Here is a 21,975-nt window from a genome sequence, read left to right on the forward strand (position 1 = left end):
AGAAGTTGAAGGGTTTGCCAAAGTTTCATGGCTAGTAAATGGTAAAGCTCAAATTAGCACCTAAACTCCTGCTTATAACCTAGCATAACGGTGTCCCACCTTTTAAAGTGTAAGAAATTTTGGCCAGGTGTGGTGGCTCATGCCTGTAATCCCAACAGTTTAGGAGACCAAGGCAGGCGGATCACTTGAGCCCAGGAGTTCAAAACCAGCATAGGCAACATGGCAAGACCTCGTCTCTACAAAAAAATACAAAAAGTAGCCAGGCGTGGTGGCACGTGCCTGTAGTCTCAGCTACTCGGGAAGCTGAGATGGGAAAATCACCTGAGCCCAGGGAGGTCAAGGCTGCAGTAAGCTATGATAGTGTCATTGCACTCCAGCCTGGGCAACGGAGTGAGAACCTGTCTCAAAAAAATAAAATAAAATGAAATAATACTAGGTTTCTACTTGGGATAATAAAAAAGTTCTAGAACTAGATAGTGGTGATGGTTGCACACTAAATGAATTTAATGTCGCTGAATTGTATACTTTTAGTTAAAATTGTCAATTTTATATTATGCTTCCTTTACCACAATAAAAAAGTTTTATAAACAAAGAGCAGCTATACCTTGAGTATACAGTGATTATAGACATACAATTCAAAAGAGTAAGAATTCAATACTGCCTTTAATTACTATTTTATTAATTACAGCAGAAACGTATCCTTAAAAATAATATTTATAAAAATGTGAAAAGTTATTAAGTCTACAATGTTTGAAGCACAAACTAGATTTCTTTACATGGTAAGTTCCTGAGGAGTCTATAACCCATGAATTTGGAATCACTGGTCTATGTTCTTTAAACAAAAATAAACTCTTCCTGATGTTTAAGGGGTTTCCAGAAGTAGTCCTTCAATGATGTGACCATACAGATGCTATTCAATCTTAGGGATTTCAGAAGGCCAGAATGTTAGACATTCTTTTCTTTTTCTTTTTTTTTTTTGAGATGGAGTTTCACTCTTCTTGCCCAGGCTGGCATGCAATGGCACGATCTCAGCTCACCGCACTCTCCACTTCCGGGTTCAAATGATTCTCCTGCCTCAGCCTCCCAAGTAGCTGGGTTTATAGGCATGCTCCACCACGCCCAGCTAATTATGTATTTTTAGTAGAGATGGGGTTTCTCCATGTTGGTCAGGCTGGTCTCGAACTCCCAACCTCAGGTGATCCACCCGCCTCAGCCTCCCAAAGTGCTGGGATTACAAGCATAAACCACCATGCCTGGCCTAATTTTGTATTTTTAGTAGAGACGAAGTTTCTCCATATTGGTCAGGCTAGTCTCGAACTCCTGACCTCAGGTGATCCACCTGCCTCAGCCTCCCAAAGTGCTGGGATTACAAGAGTGAGCCACTGTGCCTGGCCAACATTATTTTCTTTAGGAAAGTATGGTAATGCACTTAGACTACGCTCCATCTGCAAACTTGTTTGCCACTCAACGTACTTTATAAATTTCTTATAATCTCTAAGTCCCCAGAGTAGGTAAATAAATTATTTCCATAAAGATAAAATGTAAAATAAAACCAATATATTTATCAAATGCACTCATAGCACTGTCAAAGATACACAGAAGTATTTGAATGGTCCCTGCCCAAAAGGAACCTGAAATACAGTCAAGAAGATATAAACTCATGAAAATGTAACTACCATCAATGACTTCAATAACAGCTTAAACCATGAAAAGAAGCACAAAGCAACACATATTGATTACTTGCCACAGGAACAGGAAGAAACTGCTATGGAGTTTCAGAGAAGGGAGTAATTACTCCAGTCCATGGTGGTGTAAAAAGTTTCTACAGGAGAAGTGGATTTGTAATGAGGTGCGTCTTAAAGAGCAAATGAGATTTGGAGAGGTCAGGCACAAACAAGAGAGGATCAGAATATCCTTCATTAAGCTTCATTTAATGCACTAACTGCTTGTTGAACTCATTCTGTGTCATGTACCAAGAATACAAAGGTGAGGTGCTCTGTGTGACCCATTGTCAAATTCCCCTTTGTAGGCCTGAAACCCCTCAAAACTTATCATACGATAACAATTAACAATTAACTATTTTCCCTGATAGTGGGAAACAAATGGGACTGGCAAGTTTTTTTATGACTGTTCTTTTAAAATAAGTCACACCTTTCATTTGAATTTACCTTTCCCCAAAAGGTAAATTTCGTATATTGCAATAAACTCAATGTATCCTCTTGCAAGCTTCTTGTAAAAAAAATCTCTTCCCAGAACTTTTACTTACTATTTAATATTGCCACTAACAAACAGACAGGCACTTGTCCACTGAACCAAACATAGATGAAGGATGAAGTCATTACTGGATCTCAATATTGCACGTCACTTTTGTCACAAGAGTATAATAAAGAGCCAGGAGTCTATTTTGAAGCAGTCATCTAATCATTCTAATTAATGGGCAAAATTTTTTGTGTGCAATGGTTTGTGTCCAAAAAGATAGATGGAGGTGGGGTGATGTGGACTTTACATAAAGGTTCATTTCACAATTTTGACCCTACTTTCCAAGGGCCTAACTGATTAGCTCAGGGTGAGTACCTGATATGAGCTGGGGAAATGTAACTATCTCACACGTGGCCCAAAGTCCTAGCCAAAGCACTATTCCGGGATTTTTTATTTTTTATTTTTTAAAGCTAGAACTAGGAATCAAAGTCAATCCTTTTCTGGTGGTAAAAGTCATGAGGATGAAATTGAGGAGGTATAAAGCAACCACGATTTTGCCATGTGGAGAAGCGTGAAAATTTCATGTAAACAACTATCTCTGGACAACCTTAGCATAAAGCTACAAAAATATGTCACAGCTTATCAGTCTTAAATATATCAAACTTTAACAGGAAGAGAGAAAATGCACATTGATATTAATGTTACTAACCTTGTTTGTTCTTGGATTCAGCATAAGTGGCTTGCCTTTTTCTTTTATGTGCAAATGTCGACATGCCAAAGTACAAGTGGTGGAAACTACCCTTAACCGGGACAACATCTTTTCTTTCACCTGAAAAAAACAAAGCAAATAAACCACTGAAGAGAATCATATTATAGGCCTGCATGTCCATCAGGTATCAGTTTTCAAAACACATTTATGTTTCCACAGGCTGCAACAGTTTTAAAAAGGTAACAAGAGGCGAAGGTGAAAACTTACTTTTTCTGATAACACTCTCCTGTTCTTGGGAAATAATCACTGCTACTCTTTAAGTAACACCTACTATGTATCAGACACTGCAAAAAACATTTAACCTCTTTCTAGCCACAGAAGTGTGGCAAGGTATGCATCTCCCACTTGTAACAGAAACACATTAAGAGGTTAAGAAACCAGGTAACATAGTAAATAGCAAAGTGAGTTCCATTTTAATGAGAGTTTAGCTTGAAGGTGGAAAAGTAAATAATAAGAAAGTAGAGACACAGTCAGAGGAAGAAAAACTATCCTGATTCTTAATCTAGACCTAGAATTTTAATGGACTATGTTCAATGTTTAAATTTAATGTACTAGAATTTTTTGTCTTAGAAAACCTGTTATTTAATATAAACAAATCATATAAGTTGGCTAGAAAACATATAAAGTAATTGTATGTAATTACTTTATATAAAATAATGTATAAAATAATTGCATCCATCATAAACGTGGATATTTTTAAAGAGAAAACTATATATTAAATCTAAAATATTTAGTGATAATAGTCTTCTACTTACCAATTATCTCACCAAAAATCAGAATTTGAAATGCCTATTTATTTCTTTAAACATTACAAATCATTGCAATGATTATGCTGTTAAGTTTTTTAAAATGGATTTCTATTTGTGGAGAAATCCATGATATGTGTGGGGGGGGGCAGCAAAACCATTTACATAAGGATTTTTTTTTTTTGAAGCTCATATACCATAAAAGTAACCATTTTAAACTGAACAATTCAGAGGCAATTCAAAAATTCTTTTTTTTGTTTTTTTTTGAGATGGAGTCTCGCTCTGTCGCCCAGGCTGGAGTGCAGTGGCACGATCTCAGCTCATTGCAAGCTCCACCTCCCGGGTTCACACCATTCTCCTGCCTCAGCCTCCCGAGTAGCTGGGACTACAGGCACCCACCACCACGCCTGGCTAATTTTTTTGTATTTTTATTTTTAGTATATAAGGGGTTTCACTGTGTTGTCCAGGATGGTCTCGATCTCCTGACCTCGCGATCTGCCCACCTCGGCCTCCCAAAGTGCTGGGATTACAGGTGTGAGCCACCATTCCCGGCCAAAAAAGGGATTTTTTTTTTTTTTTTTTTGAGATGGAGTCTCTTTCTGTCACCCAGGCTGGAGTACAACGGCGTGATCACAGCTCACTGCAACCTCTGCCTCCCAGATTCAAGCTATTCTCCTGCCTTAGCCTTGTGAGTAGCTGGGATTACAGGAACCCGCCATCATGCCCGGCTAATTTTTTTCCTGTATTTTTGTATTTTGTAGAGACAGGGTTTCACCATGTTGGCCAGGCTGGTCTTGAACTCCTGACCTCAGGTGATCCACCTGCCTTGGCCTCCCAAAGTACTGGGATTACAGGCGTGAGCCACCACGCCCAGCCGAAAAGGGATTTTTTAAACGTGTTGCTTGATCACTTATTCCTGGACACTGAAACACTCCAGTTTGCAAGTAACTTTGCTGAAGTTGTTTTCTGCCTCCCATACCACTTCCATCCACCAACCTTTGAAATCAAGTGCGATTTGATGTTTCAAGACCACTTGCATGAGGCTTAGAGTTTCATCAACACATCCATGTATGGATGGTAAGCCTGATATTAAATATGACGCAGTCAGGGGTAGAAGTCCTTCAACATTGCCAAGAATGTTTCACTCATATTAAATAGTCATGGATGTAATTTAACTGTAAATAATCAAAGCATGAAGGACATAAATGAAAAGAATGTGTGAATGATTTAAAAGGTTTCCTGTTTTTTTGTCAAAAAAGTGGAAAACACTGTACAGGTAGCCAGGCCAAGATAGTAGGGATGGTTTTGTTCACAGCTTCAAAGAAGAAATTTAAGAATTAATTGTGGGACTTAAGAAAACACTGACAAAGAATGCAGAAAATGGGAAGAGCAGAAAGAGTAAGAGGAAGAGGCAGCAGTAGAAAATCTTCAATGTATTGTTAAAAAAATGATTTAATTTCTGAATATGTTCTGTCAGTAGAACAAAACTACAAAATCACACGTAGGAGATTTGAAACCCTTTTAAGAAATATTTGAGCTGTACAAAAGACAGTAAGACAGAAAAATAACCAGTAGCTGGGCCTACACAAAACTTTTGAGTCAAACACAAGCCAAATACTTCCTCAGTTACCAAGGCTGACTACTGGGGAGGCATCAAACTCTAACAACTTCCTGATGGCCTTTTCAGGGGAAAGGTAACACAAATTATTGAAATTATGTATTTTGCTCATCTGAATGGTCTTATTCATTAAGCAGGTGCCACATCATTATCCTCATCCTTTTTCATTGCTGGATTTTTATCATAGTCATAATAGTGTAGTAAAAGTAACCATGATGAAAAATGAGTGTTCAGGTTTCTTTTTAGAAATTAATTTATGCTACCATCTTGATCCTTTAAGTTCAAAATACCATAAAATTACAATTTTGCATATACACTCTTTATTACTATTATTCTGTATATTTATGCTTATTTTATAATAAGTATTGAAGCAAATTTAAAGGGTTTTTTTTTTTTTTTTGAGATGGAGTCTCACCCAGTCGCCCAGGCTGGAGTGCAATGGCACGATCTCAGCTTGCTGCAACCTCCGCCTCCCAGGTTCAAGTGATTCTCCTGCCCCAGCCTCCTGAGTAGCTGGGATTACAGGGGTGCATCACCATGCCCAGCTGATTTTTTGTATCTTTAGTAGAGACGGGGTTTCACCATGTTGGCCAGGCTGGTCTCGAACTCCTGACCTTGTGATCTGCTCACCTCGGCCTCCCAAAGTGTTGGGATTACAGGTGTGAGCCACTGCACCTGGCCTTAAAGAGTAATTTTTTACTATATTTTTCACTTCATGACTCCACTGAATTGTTTTTCTTAGAATAAAAAAGCAGCATTATTTTGGGCCCATTTACAACAAAGGTCTAAAGCTGCAGATGATATAACTGCCATCTAGAAAATCTGAGACAATCAACTGAAAAAAATACTAGAACTAATAAGAAGACTTCAGCAAAGTGGCTGATTATATCAGCAATAATAAATTAAGATATGTAATAGGATAAAAGATTCTATTTACAATACTAATACAAATTATAAAATACCTAGGAATACACCAACACAGAAACTAATAGACATAAAGAAGTCCTAAATATATGGATAGAAATACCCATTTCTGGATGGGAATAGTCAACAGTAAAAATATCAGTTTCCCCGCAAACAATCCACAGTTCTAAGGCAATTCCAACAAAAATTCCGAGAATATTTACAGAGTTTTATTTTTTATTTTTTTAGAGACAAGGTCTCATTCTGAGCTCAGGCTGGAGTGCAGTGGCACAATCATAGCTCGCTGCAGCCTTGAACTTTATGGAGCTTTAGACTCAGCTTAAATATATATTTGAAAGAACAAATGTGAGAAAATCCAAGAAATGTTGAAAAAGAATAGGTAGAAGGATTTGCCATTACAGTTAGCAAAACCTTTCAAACAGATTAAAGACATTAACATTTTTTCAAAAAGTAAGGAAACTATAAAGAATTACGAGCCCAGGCCGGGTGCAGTGGCTCACCCCTGTAATCCCAGCACTTTGGGGGGCCGAGGCAGGCAGATTGTTTGAGTTCAGCAGTTCGAGACCAGCATGGTCAATATGGTGAAACCCCGTCTCTACCAAAAAAAAAAAAAAAAAAAAACCCACACACACAAAAATAAAATTAGCTGGGTGTGGTGGTGTACACCTGTGGTACTAGCTAAGGTGGAAAGACTGGATGAGTCTGGGAGGCAGAGGCTGCAGTGAGCCGAGATTGTGCCATTGCACTCCAGCCTGGATGACAGAGTGAGACCCCATCTCAAAAAAAAAAAAAAGAATTATAAGTCCAATTCCAGGTGGGCCTCCTGGTGTCATAGAGTAATGGGTCTGTGACTAGTGCCCCCCACAAATTTGTGTGATACTAGAGACAACATACACAAACACCATCCTTCACTGTCTATGGCAACAAGAGTCTTCTGCTATCTTAGCCTCTTCGTGGGAGTGAATTTCTTTGGGGATCACGCGGAACCACAACTGTGCCATTTAAAAAATACCACTCCTGTCTATGGTATTCTAAACCTGCAAAGTTACCTCTGGGACTTTCCATGAAAAAGGCTTATTGGCTTAGGTGCTTATGGAATAAATTAATTGGCTGTATTTATGAGAAAATTTTGCAGAGACCTCTCATCTTTTCAGAGACCTATGAAAAGACACAAAAGGAATATAGCAAGCAGAATTCAGATTTAAAACAAAGTAAAACTCCTTTGTATGCTCAAACTGCCTGCTTTGAATCCCCTGTGGGATTTATAAAGAAGGCCACTCCACCTTGTAGTCTGGTAGTTCAGATTAATCTTCCTTGGTGTCTCCTCTGACACATCCAAACTCCTTCTTGAAAAAGCTTAAATTCTCTCTATTTGAAATAAGCTACTTTAAAAATTGTTGGTAAAATAGGAATGTCTCAAAATTGTCAGTATTAAATATAATTCAGACATTTTTGCCTTGGGTCTACTGGTCAGATTTACACAGTTTCTTCTACCTATTTTAAGGTCATCAAACTACTGCTCCTGAGATATTTTAAATATTTGTTTGATTTGCCTGAGCTTATGCTTTTGGTTTTGAGCCTTTAAATTCTGCAGTCTACACAGGTGACCATGGTGAGGCCCAGGTACATACGTTTATCTTCAGTACCTGGGCCACCAGCTGCAGGGCAGAGCCAGGCTCAATATGGCCCTGCCCTCCTGGTCCAGCAGTGCCTCCTGGCCATGCTAGAAGGGGTTGGGTCCTCCAGACGTAGTCTTAATAGCTCTGTTCAGAACTCTGTACCCGGTACATAGCAATTAAAATTGCTTCCTACTAGGTTTTATACTGGAAATTAGTAAGAGTCAAAATTGTAATATATGTAATTAAAACAACTAGATATAAAGAAAAACAATTCTTTTACAAGAAAGGCAGGATGCTTTTTGGTGAGGAAGGTTATAAGAAAGACAAAAGATGTGCTTTTTTGTTGAAAAAAGGAACTCTGTCTAGTTTAGAGGTTATTTAAAGGTTTCATAATGAAGGAAAAATGATATAGATAAAACTAAATGGATAAAACAAGTTGGGGAAGAAAAAAACCTGAAATAATTTTGTAAGTAGTTGTAAAAAATTTACAGAAATCTTACGTTGTGTGGTCAAAGCTGACTGAGATTGAATTTGTTTGTAAGGTTTTATTAAAATTCACTTTAATAATAATACATTGAGGCCCTGCATAGTGGTGCATGCCTGAAATCCCAGCACTTTGGGAGGCTGAGATGGGTGGATCACTTGAGCTCAGGAGTTCGAGACTAGCCTGGGCAACATAGTAAGACCTTGTCTCTACAAAAAGTATAAAAAAAGAAAAAAAAATATTATATTGAATTTGGTTTTCTCTTCTGAACAAGATTTTTGTGTAGTATTAATAAAAAATAACAAAAGATTGTAGTTTGCCTTTTGAGTAAGCTGCAAAACAGAAGAAACATTCTATTTGCGTCATGCTGTCTTTATTAGGCCTTTTGTTTTTTTTTTTTTTTTGGACAATGGGGTTGCTTTTCTATCAAAGAGTGAGGATTCTTGATTTTTGAAATCTCTTGATTTTTGAAATCACTTCAGCTGAATGAATATTATTTTATTTCATCACAGTGACCTTGGATACTATTTTTGATCAAGTGTTTTAAACCTTTGACATAATTAACAGGCTTCCCCAAATCAAATTTCAAATCCTAAATTACGTCTTTTTGACCTTAAACTAACTATTAGACATTCCAAAAGGGCCCATGGAAGTCCAAGGGAAACATATTAGGCTAATTGGGCATGTTAAATTATATGGGAAGCATTGCCAAATAAGAATAATGTTTAACCATTTCCTAGAGTCCCATTAACATGAACAGGTTAATATGTGTTCCAAAACTGCATGAGATTCCTAGAAATCTGATACGTCTTAGGAAATGTCAGTCATAATTCTAATGCTAAATTGTTGTATGTCACAAAAATAACTAAATTTCCTTGTCAAATGTATCATTATTATTATGAACTCTTATCAAGTCTTTAACCATGGCCCATTTTTAAGTCTTCTTATCCACGGTAAATTGCTTTATTCTAATACGTCTTCAAAAAGATCCCCCTTTATTATAAAGGATACAGATGAAGAGCCAGATAAAGAGATGTAGAGGGCAAGGTATTGGGGGCAAGGGGATGCAGAGTTTCCATGCCCTCTCTGGACAGGCCACTCTCCCAGCACCATGTGTTCAGCAACCCAGAAGCTCAGCAAATCTTGTCGTTCAAAAGTTTTATAGAGCTTAATGTCCAGAACCCCCTTCCCCAAAGCTCATGGATAGGGCTGAAAGTTCTAACCCTCTAATCGCTTGGTCTTTCTAGTGATCAGCCATACCCTGAGGGTGCCTAGGGGCTCTACCCTAAGTCACCTTAGGTGACTAGCACACACTCAGGTGTGATCAAAAGGGGATCATTATGACAAAAAACACTCCTATCATGGGGGGAGGGGATTAATGGATAAAAATATACAGCTTGACAGAAGGAATAAGACCTAGTGTTAGACAGATCAGTAAAGTGACTATAGTTTATAATAATCGTCTGTACATTTAAAAATAGCTAAAAGAAGAACTGGAATGTTTCTAGCATAAATACAAATATTGAAAGTGATGGATATCCAGAATACACTGACTTGATCTTTACAAATTATATGAATACATTAAATCATCACATGTACCCTGAAACTATGTACATCTATTATGCATCAGTTTAAAAAAAAATTTTTTTTAAAGACACTCCTACCATTCAGGAAATCCAAGGGTTTGAGGAACTCTGTGACAGAATCAGGAAGATCAATATATTTAGTATAACATCACACTATTTAATACATTGTTATGACCCTGATACCCTTTATAGAGCTTCCTTCCTAAAGCATTAGAGTATATATCATGTTACCAAGCACATAAACCTTAAACTAAATAGTGCTTTATTCTGATTAGATTTACACACTTAGATTTTCCTTGAATCACAATTATAGTTATCACGAGTCTTAGACATCACCTAGTTTAAATATCTTAATTTAAATGAAAAAAAAATAAAGCCCAGAGATAGAAATGGACATGTCCAATATCACTCAGCTTACTAGTGGTAGTCCAGGGTTTTTATTGTTTTCCCTTCCTGTTCCAAATTTTTCAGCCTCTGAGCCTTTGATTCTGTTGTTTTTGTTTCATAAATATATTCCCTCCCATTCCTTTCTAAATCCCATTTTTCAAGACAAAATTTCATTTCATATATTTTCTTTTCTTTTTTTTGAGACAGGGTCTTGCTCTGTTGCCTAGGTTAGAGTGCAGTGGCACGATCACAGCTCACTGCAGCCTCAACCTCGGGGGCTCAAGCAATCCTCCCACCTCAACCTCTCAAGTAGCTGGGATGACAGGCATGTGCCACCACGCCCCTAATTTTTGTGTGGTTTTTTTTTTTTTGTAGAGAAAGAGTTTCACCATTTTGCCCAGGCTGGTCTCCAACTCCTGGGCTCAAGTGATCTGCCAGCCTCAACCTCCCAAAGTGTTATGATTACAGGCGTGAGCCACTGAGCCTGGCCTCATTTCTTAATTAAGCAAATTATCCACAACCTAACTTCTTATATAGCTCTTTAGTTATCTATTTCTGAATTCCATTTTTTCACTTCAATTATTTTATGTCTATATTTCTATTTGGTTCTGTTTTATGGTCACCAGTTCATGCTTCATAACTTTAAATTCTGGCTTCATTAAATATTTATTTTAAAGACCTTTTCTAATGTCTTTAGTGCCTGGATATAAATTTCCAGTCTCTTTCATGGCATAATTTTTGTCTATAAGCTCACTTTGCAATCTTTGATGGTGGTCCCATACACGTTGTGTGTTGTGGAAACCAACCCTTGGAAGTAGTTTTAAGTTTGCCTCTATATGAGATCCCGAGGGTTTACAGGCTAAAACTAGTTTCTGCATTAGTTTCTGTGTTAGATGGTTACACACCTCGGGTAGAATTCCAAAGCCAAATTCAAACAAGTTAAGGCTTAGGATTCTACTTATGGTGTGAGATGGATGGTTTAACTCCTGTCTCAACCTCAGTGAGGATACAGTCTTCATTTATGGAGAGAAAAGTGTTTCCCCATTCTCAGATTCCCAAAATATGCCTAATTTTGATTCTGAAGATTGAACAGGCCTTGGGAACTCAGTTTCCATCTCCTGGCAAGCAATAAACACTTCAGATCCTAAGTAGTATTTATGTACTGTATTTGTTCCTTGTCTACCCATGGAACATTTGTCTTCAGTCAAGCTCACTGCTATAGGTTCTTTCTTCATTCCTGCATGTGGAGATTTCTCTCTTGCTTTCAAACTTGGCTCTGTGTTGTTTCAATTTTACTTACCATCTCTGTGTTTTTAGAGCAAGAAAGGGAGATTTCAACATGTGACTAATCGATCACTTTAAACTGGAAGTTGATTCAGTTTAAACCTATATTATACTTATTTACTCATCTATTGAGCACCTACCACACGTCAGGGCTGGAATGAGGCCTAGGGTTAGTATTGCTCTCATATTCTTACTTAACACTATAGGAATCCATGTCTTTTTAGCCGCTATGAAACTTACACCATCAGATTTGGTTTTCTTTTTTCTTTTTGAGACAGAGTCTTGCTGTCACACAGGCTGGAGTGCAGTGGCACGATCTCGGCTCACTGCAGCCTCCGTCTCCTGGATTCAAGTGATGCTCCTGCCTCAGCCTCCTGAGTAGCTGGGACTATAGGCATGCACCACCATGCCCGGCTAATTTTTTGTATTTTTGGTAGAGACAGGGTCTCTCTATGTTGCCCAGGCTGGTCTCAAACTCCTGGCCTCAATTGATCTGCCAGTATTGGCCTCCCAAAGTGCTGAGATTACAGGTGTGAGCCACTACATCCAGCCAGATTTGGTTTTCTCTAGGTAAACATCAGAAGCATTAAACAGAATCTATTAAATCACCACCATGCAATATTCTCTTAATGTTCTATTACCAGGAAGTTATAAAGTCCTAAATAAAGCTCTCCTTCGTGCTTTTTAAAAAGAACTATAAACATGAACAAAACCAAGAAAAAGAACTTGGCCAGGTGCAGTGGTTCACACCTGTAATCCCAACACTTTGGGAGGCTGAGGCGAGTGGATCACTTGAGGTCAGGAGTTCAAGACCAGCCTAGCCAACATGGTGAAACCCCATCTCTATTAAAAATACAAAAATTAGCTGGGCAGGGTGGTGCGTGCTTGTAATCCCAGCTACTCAGGAGGCTGAGACATGAGAATCTCTTGAACCTGGGAGGTGAAGGTGTGCTGAGATCATGCCACCTTCCAGCCTGGGCAACGGAGTGAGATTCCATCTCAAAAAAAAAAAAATATCTAACTTACTCTTTCTCAATTTTAAATTAAAAAATAGACACATACCTATATAGGCTTCCCAAGTTTTCCTTTTTTTTTTTAATTTTAAATTTGTGTGGGTATATAGTATAAATATATACACACCCACACATATATAGAACCAGCATTGTGTACTTATGAATTGTCTTCACTATCTGAATCTAATAATGGATATCTATTAAATGTGTACAATCTAGAGGAAGAAACAGTGGTAGAGCCTGCTTTGAGCAAACTCCATTGATTTTATTTTTAAGAGAGAGAATTTGCTATATAAGAGAATTCTTAGGCCGGGCGCGGTGGCTCACGCTTGTAATCCCAGCACTTTGCGAGGCCGAGGCGGGCGGATCACGAGGTCAGGAGATCAAGACCACGGTGAAACCCCGTCTCTACTAAAAATACAAAAAAATTAGCTGGGCGTGGTGGCGGGTGCCTGTAGTCCCAGCTAGTCGGAGAGGCTGAGGCAGGAGAATGGCGTGAACCCGGGAGGCGGAGCTTGCAGTGAGCTGAGATTGCGCCACTGCACTCCGGCCTGGGCGACAGAGCAAGACTCTGTCTCAAAAAAAAAAAAAAAAAAAAAAAGAGAATTCTTCACTGGATTTCTTTAAATAGCAAGATTTTTCAGGCTATTTTTAAATTTTAAGTTACTCAAATTTGACTTTTATACATCTTTTCAGGATTATCTTGCATAAAAGGTCTATGTCACTTTATTTCCATTTATTAGTGTACTGAAGAAAGTATCAGCAGTTGGCTCTAAAAGTACAAATTATATATACATTTCTACACTTTTAAAAATTATTAATCAATATCATATGACTAATAATGTTAATTATAGCAGCACAGTGTTAAATATATATATATACCAAGTAGCTTTCTCCCCAGAATCCCCAATATGGTGACAAAAGTATTATTAACAAAATTGGGATGGTTGATACTCTGCTAAGTGGCAAAAAAAACCTATTCAAATTTTATAAATTGTCATTTAAAAAAAGTTTTATTATTATTATTTTTTTAGAGACAGTATCTCACTCTGTCACTCAGGCTGGAGTACAGTTGTATAATCACAGCTCACTGCAGTCTTGAACTCCTGGGCTCAAGTGATTCACCTGCTTTAGCCTCCCAAGTAGTTGAGACTACAGGTACAAGCCATTGTGCCCGGCTAATTTTAATATTTTGTAGAGCTGGCGTTTGCTATGTTGCCCAGGCTGGTCTTGAACTCTTGGCCTCAAGCAATCGTCCGATCTCAGCCTGTGAGTTGCTGGGATTAGAGGCATGAGCCATCACACCCAGCTAAAAAGAAGTTCTAAAAGAATTCATCGTATGTTTGTGTGGCTCTTCCAGGAGAGAGAGCATTATTTACTATAGTTAAAACTTTGGGCCTGGCGTGGTGGCTCATGCCTGAAATCCCAGCACTTTGGGAGGCTGAGGCAGGCAGATCACCTGAGACCAGGAGTTCGGGATCAGACTGGCCAACATGGCAAAACCCTGTCTCTACTAAAAATACAAAAAATTAGCTGGGTGTGGTGACCGGCGCCTACAATCCCAGCTACTCAGGAGGCTGAGGTGGGAGAATCGCTTGAACCCGAGAGGCATTGGCTGCAGTGAGCCGAGATTGCACCACTGCACTCCAGCCTGGGCAACAAGAGCAAAACTCCGTTTCAGACACACACACACACACACACACACACACACACACACACACACAAACTTTGGTGATTAGTACTGCAAGGTAGGCAAATCTAAAATGGTATGGAATACATTTTATTTTGAATCAAAGGCAATCCCCAAAAAATACATTTTGGAATCAGCAGTTAAGATCAGGTTTCTGATACATGAAATCTTCTATTTTCAACTCCTAGTTAAAATCTTGCTCCTATCAAATAATGAATTTGGGCCTGGTGCAGTGGCTCATGCCTGTAATCCCAGCACTTTGGGAGGCCGAAGCGGGTGGATCATGACATCAAGAGACCGAGGCCATCCTGATCAACATGGTGAAACCCAGTCTCTACTAAAAATACAAAAATTAGCCGGGCGTGGTGGTGCGTGCCTGTAGTTCCAGCTACTCAGGAGGCTGAGGCAGGAGAATTGCTTGAACTCAGGAGGCAGAGGTTGCAGTGAGCTGAGATCACGCCACTGTACTCCAGCCTGGTGACAGAATGAGACTCGGTCTCAGAATAAATAAATTTAAAAAATAATGAATTTGGCTTGTATATAAAGATAACACCACCTCTCAAATCTACCTCATAGAAAACTGTGATGATCAAATGAGAGAATATATGCAAAAGAGTATTATAATTAAAGATAAAACATATATTATTCAAATTAATAGAGAACTTAATTTTATTAGCAAGTGATAGAGTAAAATAAAATATAAAAGTAATTTTAATAGTGTCTTTAGTAGGCATAATTAAAAAAACAACCTAAGGAATAAAACAATCTTTGCCGAAATCGGAACTTAGTACACTTACAGACAGAAACAGACAGGTGGGCTTAATATCTGCTGGAGACAAGACAGAACGGGGAAAACACACACCTAACTCCTTATGTTACACAAAGATGATAGAAGGAGAACTGCAGGAGCGAGTGAAGTAACAACAGGAAATAAAAGAAGGTGGGGATTCTAATTTTGAATAACTAAGTAAAATCAAGCTATTTACTGGAGAGTTTTTTTGTTTTTTAGACAGTCTTGCTCTGTCACCCAGGCTAGAGGGTAATGGCACGATCATGGCTCACTGCAGCCTCCACCTCCTGGGTCAAGCAATTCTCCTGCCTCAGCCTCCAGAGTAGCTGGGACTACAGGCGCCCACCACCATGCCCGGTTACTTTTTTGTACTTTTAGTAGAGATGGGGTTTCACCATGTTGGCCAGGCTGGTCTTGAACTCCTGACCTCAGATGATCCGCCCGCCTCGGCCTCCCAAAGTGCTGGGATTACAGGTGTGAGCCACCACTCCCAGCCAGAGAGTTTCTTGAATACTGGAATATGCCCGTGGTTTCTTGCCCTGGTATGGTCACTGCCTTGCCCCTTCCATGAGTAAGCACGGACAAAAGAACTACCTCAAACAGGGAAGCAGTGGAACTCACTCTCTGGGTGGTATTTATAAACTGGACTGGGACTAAAGTTGTTAAGATATTGGCTGCTGGAGACTATTCTCACTGGCCCCCTACCTGGGGGGAGAAGGAAACAGTCAACACCTGAGAAAGACTGTTCACAGGAGACCAAAACCCTAGACACTGTTCAGTAGAAAGAGCTCATGACAGGGCAACAAGCACAGGCTTTGCGGTCAGACAGACTGGAGAGTGAATCTGGACTGGACTCAGCTAATTACCAGTTCAGAATCAGTTGTGTCACCCAGGCATTCCCGAATGATCTCTAAATTGGTGTTAGTTTAGGACATGTTTTTGACAGGTCTATGACCAAATGAGGAAAAACTAACACAATGTAATATAGTTTTTCATAATATTAAATTTATTCTGTTTTTATGTTGTAACTATTACCTTCCTACCTTTGTGGTGGTAAAAATGTCCCCTTTTTAAGGAAAGGATCAAGACAGTAGATTGCAGTAGTTTTTTTGAGACAGAGTCTCAAAAATCACTGTCGCCCAGGCTGGAGTACAGTGGTGTGATCTCAGCTCACTGCAACCTCTGGCTTCCAGGTTCAAGTGATTCTCCTGCCTCAGCCTACCGAGTAGCTGGGATTATAGGTGTGTGCTACCACATCCAGCAAATTTTTGTTTATTTTTAGTAGAGACGGGGTTTCACCATGTTGGCCAGGCTGGTCTCGAACTCCTGACCTCAAGTGATCCATCCACCTCTGGCTCCCAAAGTGCTGGGATTACAGACATGAACCACCGCACCCGACCAGACTGCAGTAGTGTTTAAGAAGGTTCTCAACCTTGACAGAAATAAAAGTTGGAGATCTTACGTCTGGTCCCAATTGTCCCACACACATACGGTTTTTTACTTGCTGGCGAAGTCCAACAGTCTGGAAGCCACTGACTTAGATGTTTCATTTTTCTCATCAATAAAGTGGGGGAGGGTAAACTTGCAGAATTCTGTGAAGTAATGTTGATATATACATATTATTAATAGTGTCAAGCCTTTAGAGTTTTCAATAGCATCTCTATAAAGAGCTTGACTACTTGACCTCAAAGTTTGCTTTAAAAAACCCATATGAAATAGTCTAGCTGAGTGGTCAAAGGGCAAGTTCTGGAGTCAAACTGCCTGGATTTAAATCCCGTGGCGAACACCTGTAATCCCTAGCACTTTGGGAGGCCAAGGTGGGTGGGTTGCTTGAGCTCAAGAGTTCCAGGTCAGCCCAGGCAACATGACAAAACCCCATCTCTACAAAAAATTTAAAAATTAGCTGGGGGTAGTGGCACACACCTGTAGTCCCGGCTACTTCGGAGGCTGAGGCAGGAGGATGGCTTGAGCATGGGAGGTTGAGGTTGCAGTGAGCCATAATAGCACCACTGCACTCTAGCCTGGGTAAGAGTGAGACCCTCTCTCAAAAACAAAAACAAAACAAAATAAATCCTGGCTTTGCCATTTGCTAGCTCTTTGATGCTGAGTAAATCACAACCTCCCCAATTCGCATTTTCTCATCAGTAAAATGGGAACGTTAAACTACAAGACCTATTAAATAGGCTGTTTTAAGATTTAAATTAGATAATCCATTAAGATGCTTATCACAATGCCCTCTAGGTGCTCTAGAAACACTAGTTATCATAAGCATTACTATTAGTAGTTGTAGACTAAGGTGGTCACAAGGTGCCTACTAAATGCCTCCTAGTTTCTGCATCAACATCTTTTAATGATCAAATTAATATAAGAGGCTACAAGGATAATCATGATTAACATTTATTCAAAATATTTCAAATCAAATCTAAAAGTCAAGAATGAGAATCTGGATGGCATACAGATACAGGCAACATCAAATGTCATCCTAAACAAGTATATACAGAATATATTTTTTATCACTTTTGAAATTTGTACATATTGATCAAAGGAGGTATAATATGCCGCCATAAAATCAAAATCGTAACTTTCAAATAAAATAATTTCTAATAAAAGTGATCTTTTTATAAAGTCAATGTAATTTTTATTTAGTGTGAATTTTGTCCTGTAACATTAATCCTTAGTAAATATAGGTTTTAACGTTATTTGTGTTTTAAAATATGGCTAGTTCACCGGGCGTGGTGGCTCACGCCTGTAATCCCAGCACTTTGGGAGGCCGAAGGAGGTGGATCACTTGAGGTCAGCAGCTCGAGACCAGTCTGAAAAACATGGTGAAACCCTGTCTCTACTAAAAATACACACACACACAAATTACCCAGGCATGGTGGTGCATGCCTGTAGTCCCAGCTACTGGGAAGGCTGAGGCAGAAGTGGTTGAACGCGGAAGGCGGAGGTTGCAGTGAGTGGAGATCGCAACATTGCACTCCAGCCTGGGCAACAAGAGCAAAACTCCGTCTTAAAGAGAATAAAATATGTCTAGTTTGTCTGAAATTCGCCAAAATCAATTAGAGTTTTTAACTTAATATACAAATTATACATATATAGCTATATAAGTTTTTAATTTTACAAAAGAAGTTCCCAAATGGTAAATGGGTTTTTTCCTTTATGAATATTTTGTTTTCATAAATATATTAAAAGACAAAAACATATAAACACCCTCTGAGGGTGTCACCCATAAGCAGTTCTCAGGCATAGCTATTAAGCATAAATATATTATTCTCAAGAGAATATTTCTACAGAAGCATAGCCCAACATTTCCTATTAATGCATGATAAAAGTCATATTAGGAGCTAGGCGCGGTCGCTAATGCCCGTAATCCCAGCACTTTGGAAGGTCAAGGTGGGTAGATCACTTGAGGTCAGGAGTTCGAGACCAGCCTGGCCAATATGGTGAAACCCCCGTCTCTATTAAAATTACAAAAACTAGCTGCCCTCAGGTTATCCACCCACGTCGGCCTCCCAGAAGCGCTGGGATTACATGCGTGAGCCACCGCGAACGGACTATATGTATGTTTTTAAAAACAATTGTTTCTCTCATCTAATTCACGGAATATTTGTAAATTGAAAATCAAAACTATGGGTACAACATCGCAATTAGCTTAACAACATGTCCAATGCTTAAGGAGCATACACGTTTACGGGAGTGGGGGTGGAGGATGCAGCTATGAAGTTAGACCACTTGAGTTTGAATCTAGGCTTTGTCACGTTAAAACTGTGGTCTTAGGCAAGTTACTTAACCTACCTAAACCTTAGTTTCCTGGTTTGTAAACTGGAGACAGTAACAGTATCAACCTCAAAGGGTTATTTTGAGATAATCCGTGTAGAAACTAGCGCTCTGCCTGTCACTAGCAATTAATACATACTACTATTGTTATCGTTATCAACTGCAACACTAACAGAAATAGCAACGCTATTAACCTCTTTGCTTAGAGGTGATAGCCACAAGCATCAGGAAGGTAAATCCACAGACAGAAGATGATAAAACGTTTTGTAAGAAAGCACGTGTTAATTTGATCACGCTTCTCACCACAAGCAACGTAAATTTTCTAGACTTATCTCCGGAACCAAAAAAGAAAGTCGAAACCTAGGACCACCTAGGTAACACCACATGCAGAGATAGTTATCGCCAGCGTGAAAGAAACACCTGCCAATCCCGGTCCACAGATGGCATTTCATAATAGACGGAATCGGTCCAATCTTAGAACTCTCCAGCCCGCAGCAAGTCTTTTTTTAAAGGGAGGAGCCACACACACAGCCTAACTCCTGCCGTTAACTCGGCCCGACTGAATAAAGGAGATACAGTTGCCAAAGGGTTTCCAGCCACAGAAGTCCTTTTGTGGAGGGGTGCAGAAAGAGCGAGAAAGAGATGCTGGCGTTTGGGAGGCCTAGGGCCTTGTTCCCGGGCGAGAGCGGGTCGCCCCGGCACCAGCGGGCGGAGGAACCTAGAAATCGCGCGCCGGGGAGAGCCGCGGCCGCTGGAACCTGGGTCGCCGCGACGCAGCCGGTCCCTCGCCCTCAGCGCGGACTCCGCGGGCCGCTTCCCTTCCCCCAGCCCCCACCGCCAGGCCGGGACCAGCGGGGGCCGCACTCGCAGAGGCCGGAGGCGCGGCAGCGCTGTGCTCTCGGGGCCAAGCCAGGGGAGGCCGGCGCCCGCTCCTCTCCCGGACCCCCGCCCGGGCCCCACCGCGCCGGGCCTTACCAGAGGTCTCGCGCCGCGACAGGTGGTGCAGCCGGCAGAGAGGCCGCGCCCTGCCGCCCGCCCTGGCGATGCTCAGCTCCGGCGCCGCCCGGCCCTCCCCTTCTGCGAGCCTCCCGGAGCCGCCGCCAGCTCAGGCTCACGCTGGCGCGGGCGGCCCCACACCCAGAGGTAGCCCAACGAGCGGCCGGGTGAAGGGAGGGCGCGAGGAGCCGGCCAGGCGCGGGGCCGGGAAGGCGCGGCCCACGGTGGAGACGGACGGGCTCGCGGGCCAATGGGAGGCAGGAACCGGTCGGAGGGGCGGGCTCCGTCTGGAGGCTTAGCTGCCGGCGCCGGGGTTCCTGTCCTCCCCGCCTTCCTCAACCCAGCTCCTGGAGGTTACGGTTCCGAGGCGGGGCGGGCGGCAGCGTGGACGCGATGCTGAGGCTGTGAGAAGTGCCGTGCAGAGGAGGAGAAGGAGCTCCGCCGCTCCCTGCAGGAAGCTGGGGCTGGCCGACCGCGCCCCCAGCACTCCTGGCCCGGGGTTCCCAGTCTGCGAACCCGCGGAGGCCAGGGAAGCTGGGAGTTGGGGTCTGTCCTGCTTGAGCCACAGAGGAAGGGGGAGGACGGGAGGGCGGGAGACGGCAAAGGAAGGAGGAAGAGGACCCAGGAAATGCAAGGCTTCTGCACTTCAGCGACGCTTTCACTTTCCGAGCTGTTTTGTGTGCATAGGACTTGCTCTTCTGCAGAATTCTTTGCCACTCCTCATGGCTGCTGGCAAGGTTATTGGCCTGCGGTGAATTTACCAGTCACCTCCACTGTCACAGTCACCATAAATAGATGTTCAATGTTCTGCCTCAGAAAAGCACTGGAACACTTAATTGTCTTGTCCTTGAAAGCAGCAGGGACCGTGCCTTCCTACATCCCTACCCCCGCCCTCCCAACGGTTGTGACATGGGAGGATATTTCTTCACCCTTATTTCAGAAAATGTTATCACCCAAAACTCTACTATAATGAGCTTGTGTACTCTTAAAACAAGGCATGGTAATGACAATTTCAAAAATAAGATGTAAAATATAAAAAAGAGGCAAGGCAGAATCAAAAGTGATGGAAACGTAGGATTGAGAAGATGGAGTGGAAGTAGAGAAGAGTGAATTGCTCCCTCCTAAACTCTGACAATTTATAAAATCTGGGGCAACCGCCCCTCTCTGAACATTGAAGGTTGGGCCTGTGAGGAGGAAACTCCAGTTAGGTGATAATCCATAGGTGTGGTTGCTGTAATAACCACCGCAGGCAAGGAGAGGTTATAAATATGCATGACCTAAAGTAACTCTGCTTGCCAGGAACTTACGAGATGCAGCAGGTTGGATGAAGGAAACGAAACATTACCAGTGTCTTTCTACATAAACGCTTCATTAGTAGAGGTGAAATTCTTTTGTCTTTGAAAGACAGTTGTGGGGGTGTGTGGGGTGGATGGGGAATGGGGAGATGTTGGTCAAAGAGTAAAAAGTTTCAGGAGTAAGTTTTAGAAATACCGCACAGCATGGTGACTATAGTTCATAATGTATATTTCGCAATGGCTAAAAGAGTAGATTTTAAATGCTCTCACCAAAAAGAAATAAGTTTGTGAGGTGATGGATATATTAGCCTAATTTGATCATTCCACAATGTATTGAAACATTACATTGTATCCCATTGCATTGCATTAAAGTATATACATTTTTTTTCTTTCGAGATGGAGTCTTGCTCTGTCGCCCAGGCTGGAATGCAGCGGCATGATCTTGACTCACCCAAACCTCCGCCTTGCAGGTTCAAGCGATTCTTTTGACTCAGCCTCCCAAGTAGCTGGGATTACAGGTGCCCGCCACCACACCTAGCTAATTTTTGTATTTTTAGTAGAGACGGGGTTTCTCACCATGTTGCCCAGGCTAGTCTCGAATTTCTGGCCTCAAGTGATCTGCCTGCTTCGGCCTCCCAAAATGCTGGGATTACAGGCATGAGTCACCCGTGCCCGACCATAATTATATACAATTGTTTGTCAATTTAAAGAATTTAAGGACAATTTGTCCTACATTCGAATAATCCCAGGTTGAAGGTTGTAGAGAGCTATCATGGAGGGAACTTACTTTGCTTAAAT

At 41.0% G+C, this 21,975-nt stretch overlaps 1 protein-coding gene across 3 annotated transcripts in view; it reads right to left on the reverse strand.

Annotated features, from left to right (window-relative positions):
• Positions 1–20,435, reverse strand: part of ME2 (malic enzyme 2) — a 70,257-nt gene extending 49,822 nt beyond the window's left edge. Inside the window, exons 1-3 of one of the 3 annotated variants that reach the window (XM_055298941.2) lie at positions 19,862–20,435; positions 16,601–16,701; positions 2,909–3,028 (exon numbers count right to left, since the gene is read on the reverse strand). In XM_055298941.2, coding sequence (XP_055154916.1) covers positions 2,909–3,016 — 108 coding nt within the window. In that variant the 5' untranslated portion in view covers positions 3,017–3,028; positions 16,601–16,701; positions 19,862–20,435. Of the gene's footprint in view, positions 1–2,908; positions 3,029–16,571; positions 16,702–19,861 lie in introns of all 3 variants that reach the window. The other 2 variants (XM_063639962.1, XM_055298935.2) reach the window with 2 other exon arrangements.
• Between the last annotated feature and the right edge of the window lie 1,540 nt (positions 20,436–21,975).

This window comes from Symphalangus syndactylus, chromosome 1 (genome assembly GCF_028878055.3).
Source record: "Symphalangus syndactylus isolate Jambi chromosome 1, NHGRI_mSymSyn1-v2.1_pri, whole genome shotgun sequence".
NCBI lineage: Eukaryota > Metazoa > Chordata > Mammalia > Primates > Hylobatidae > Symphalangus > Symphalangus syndactylus.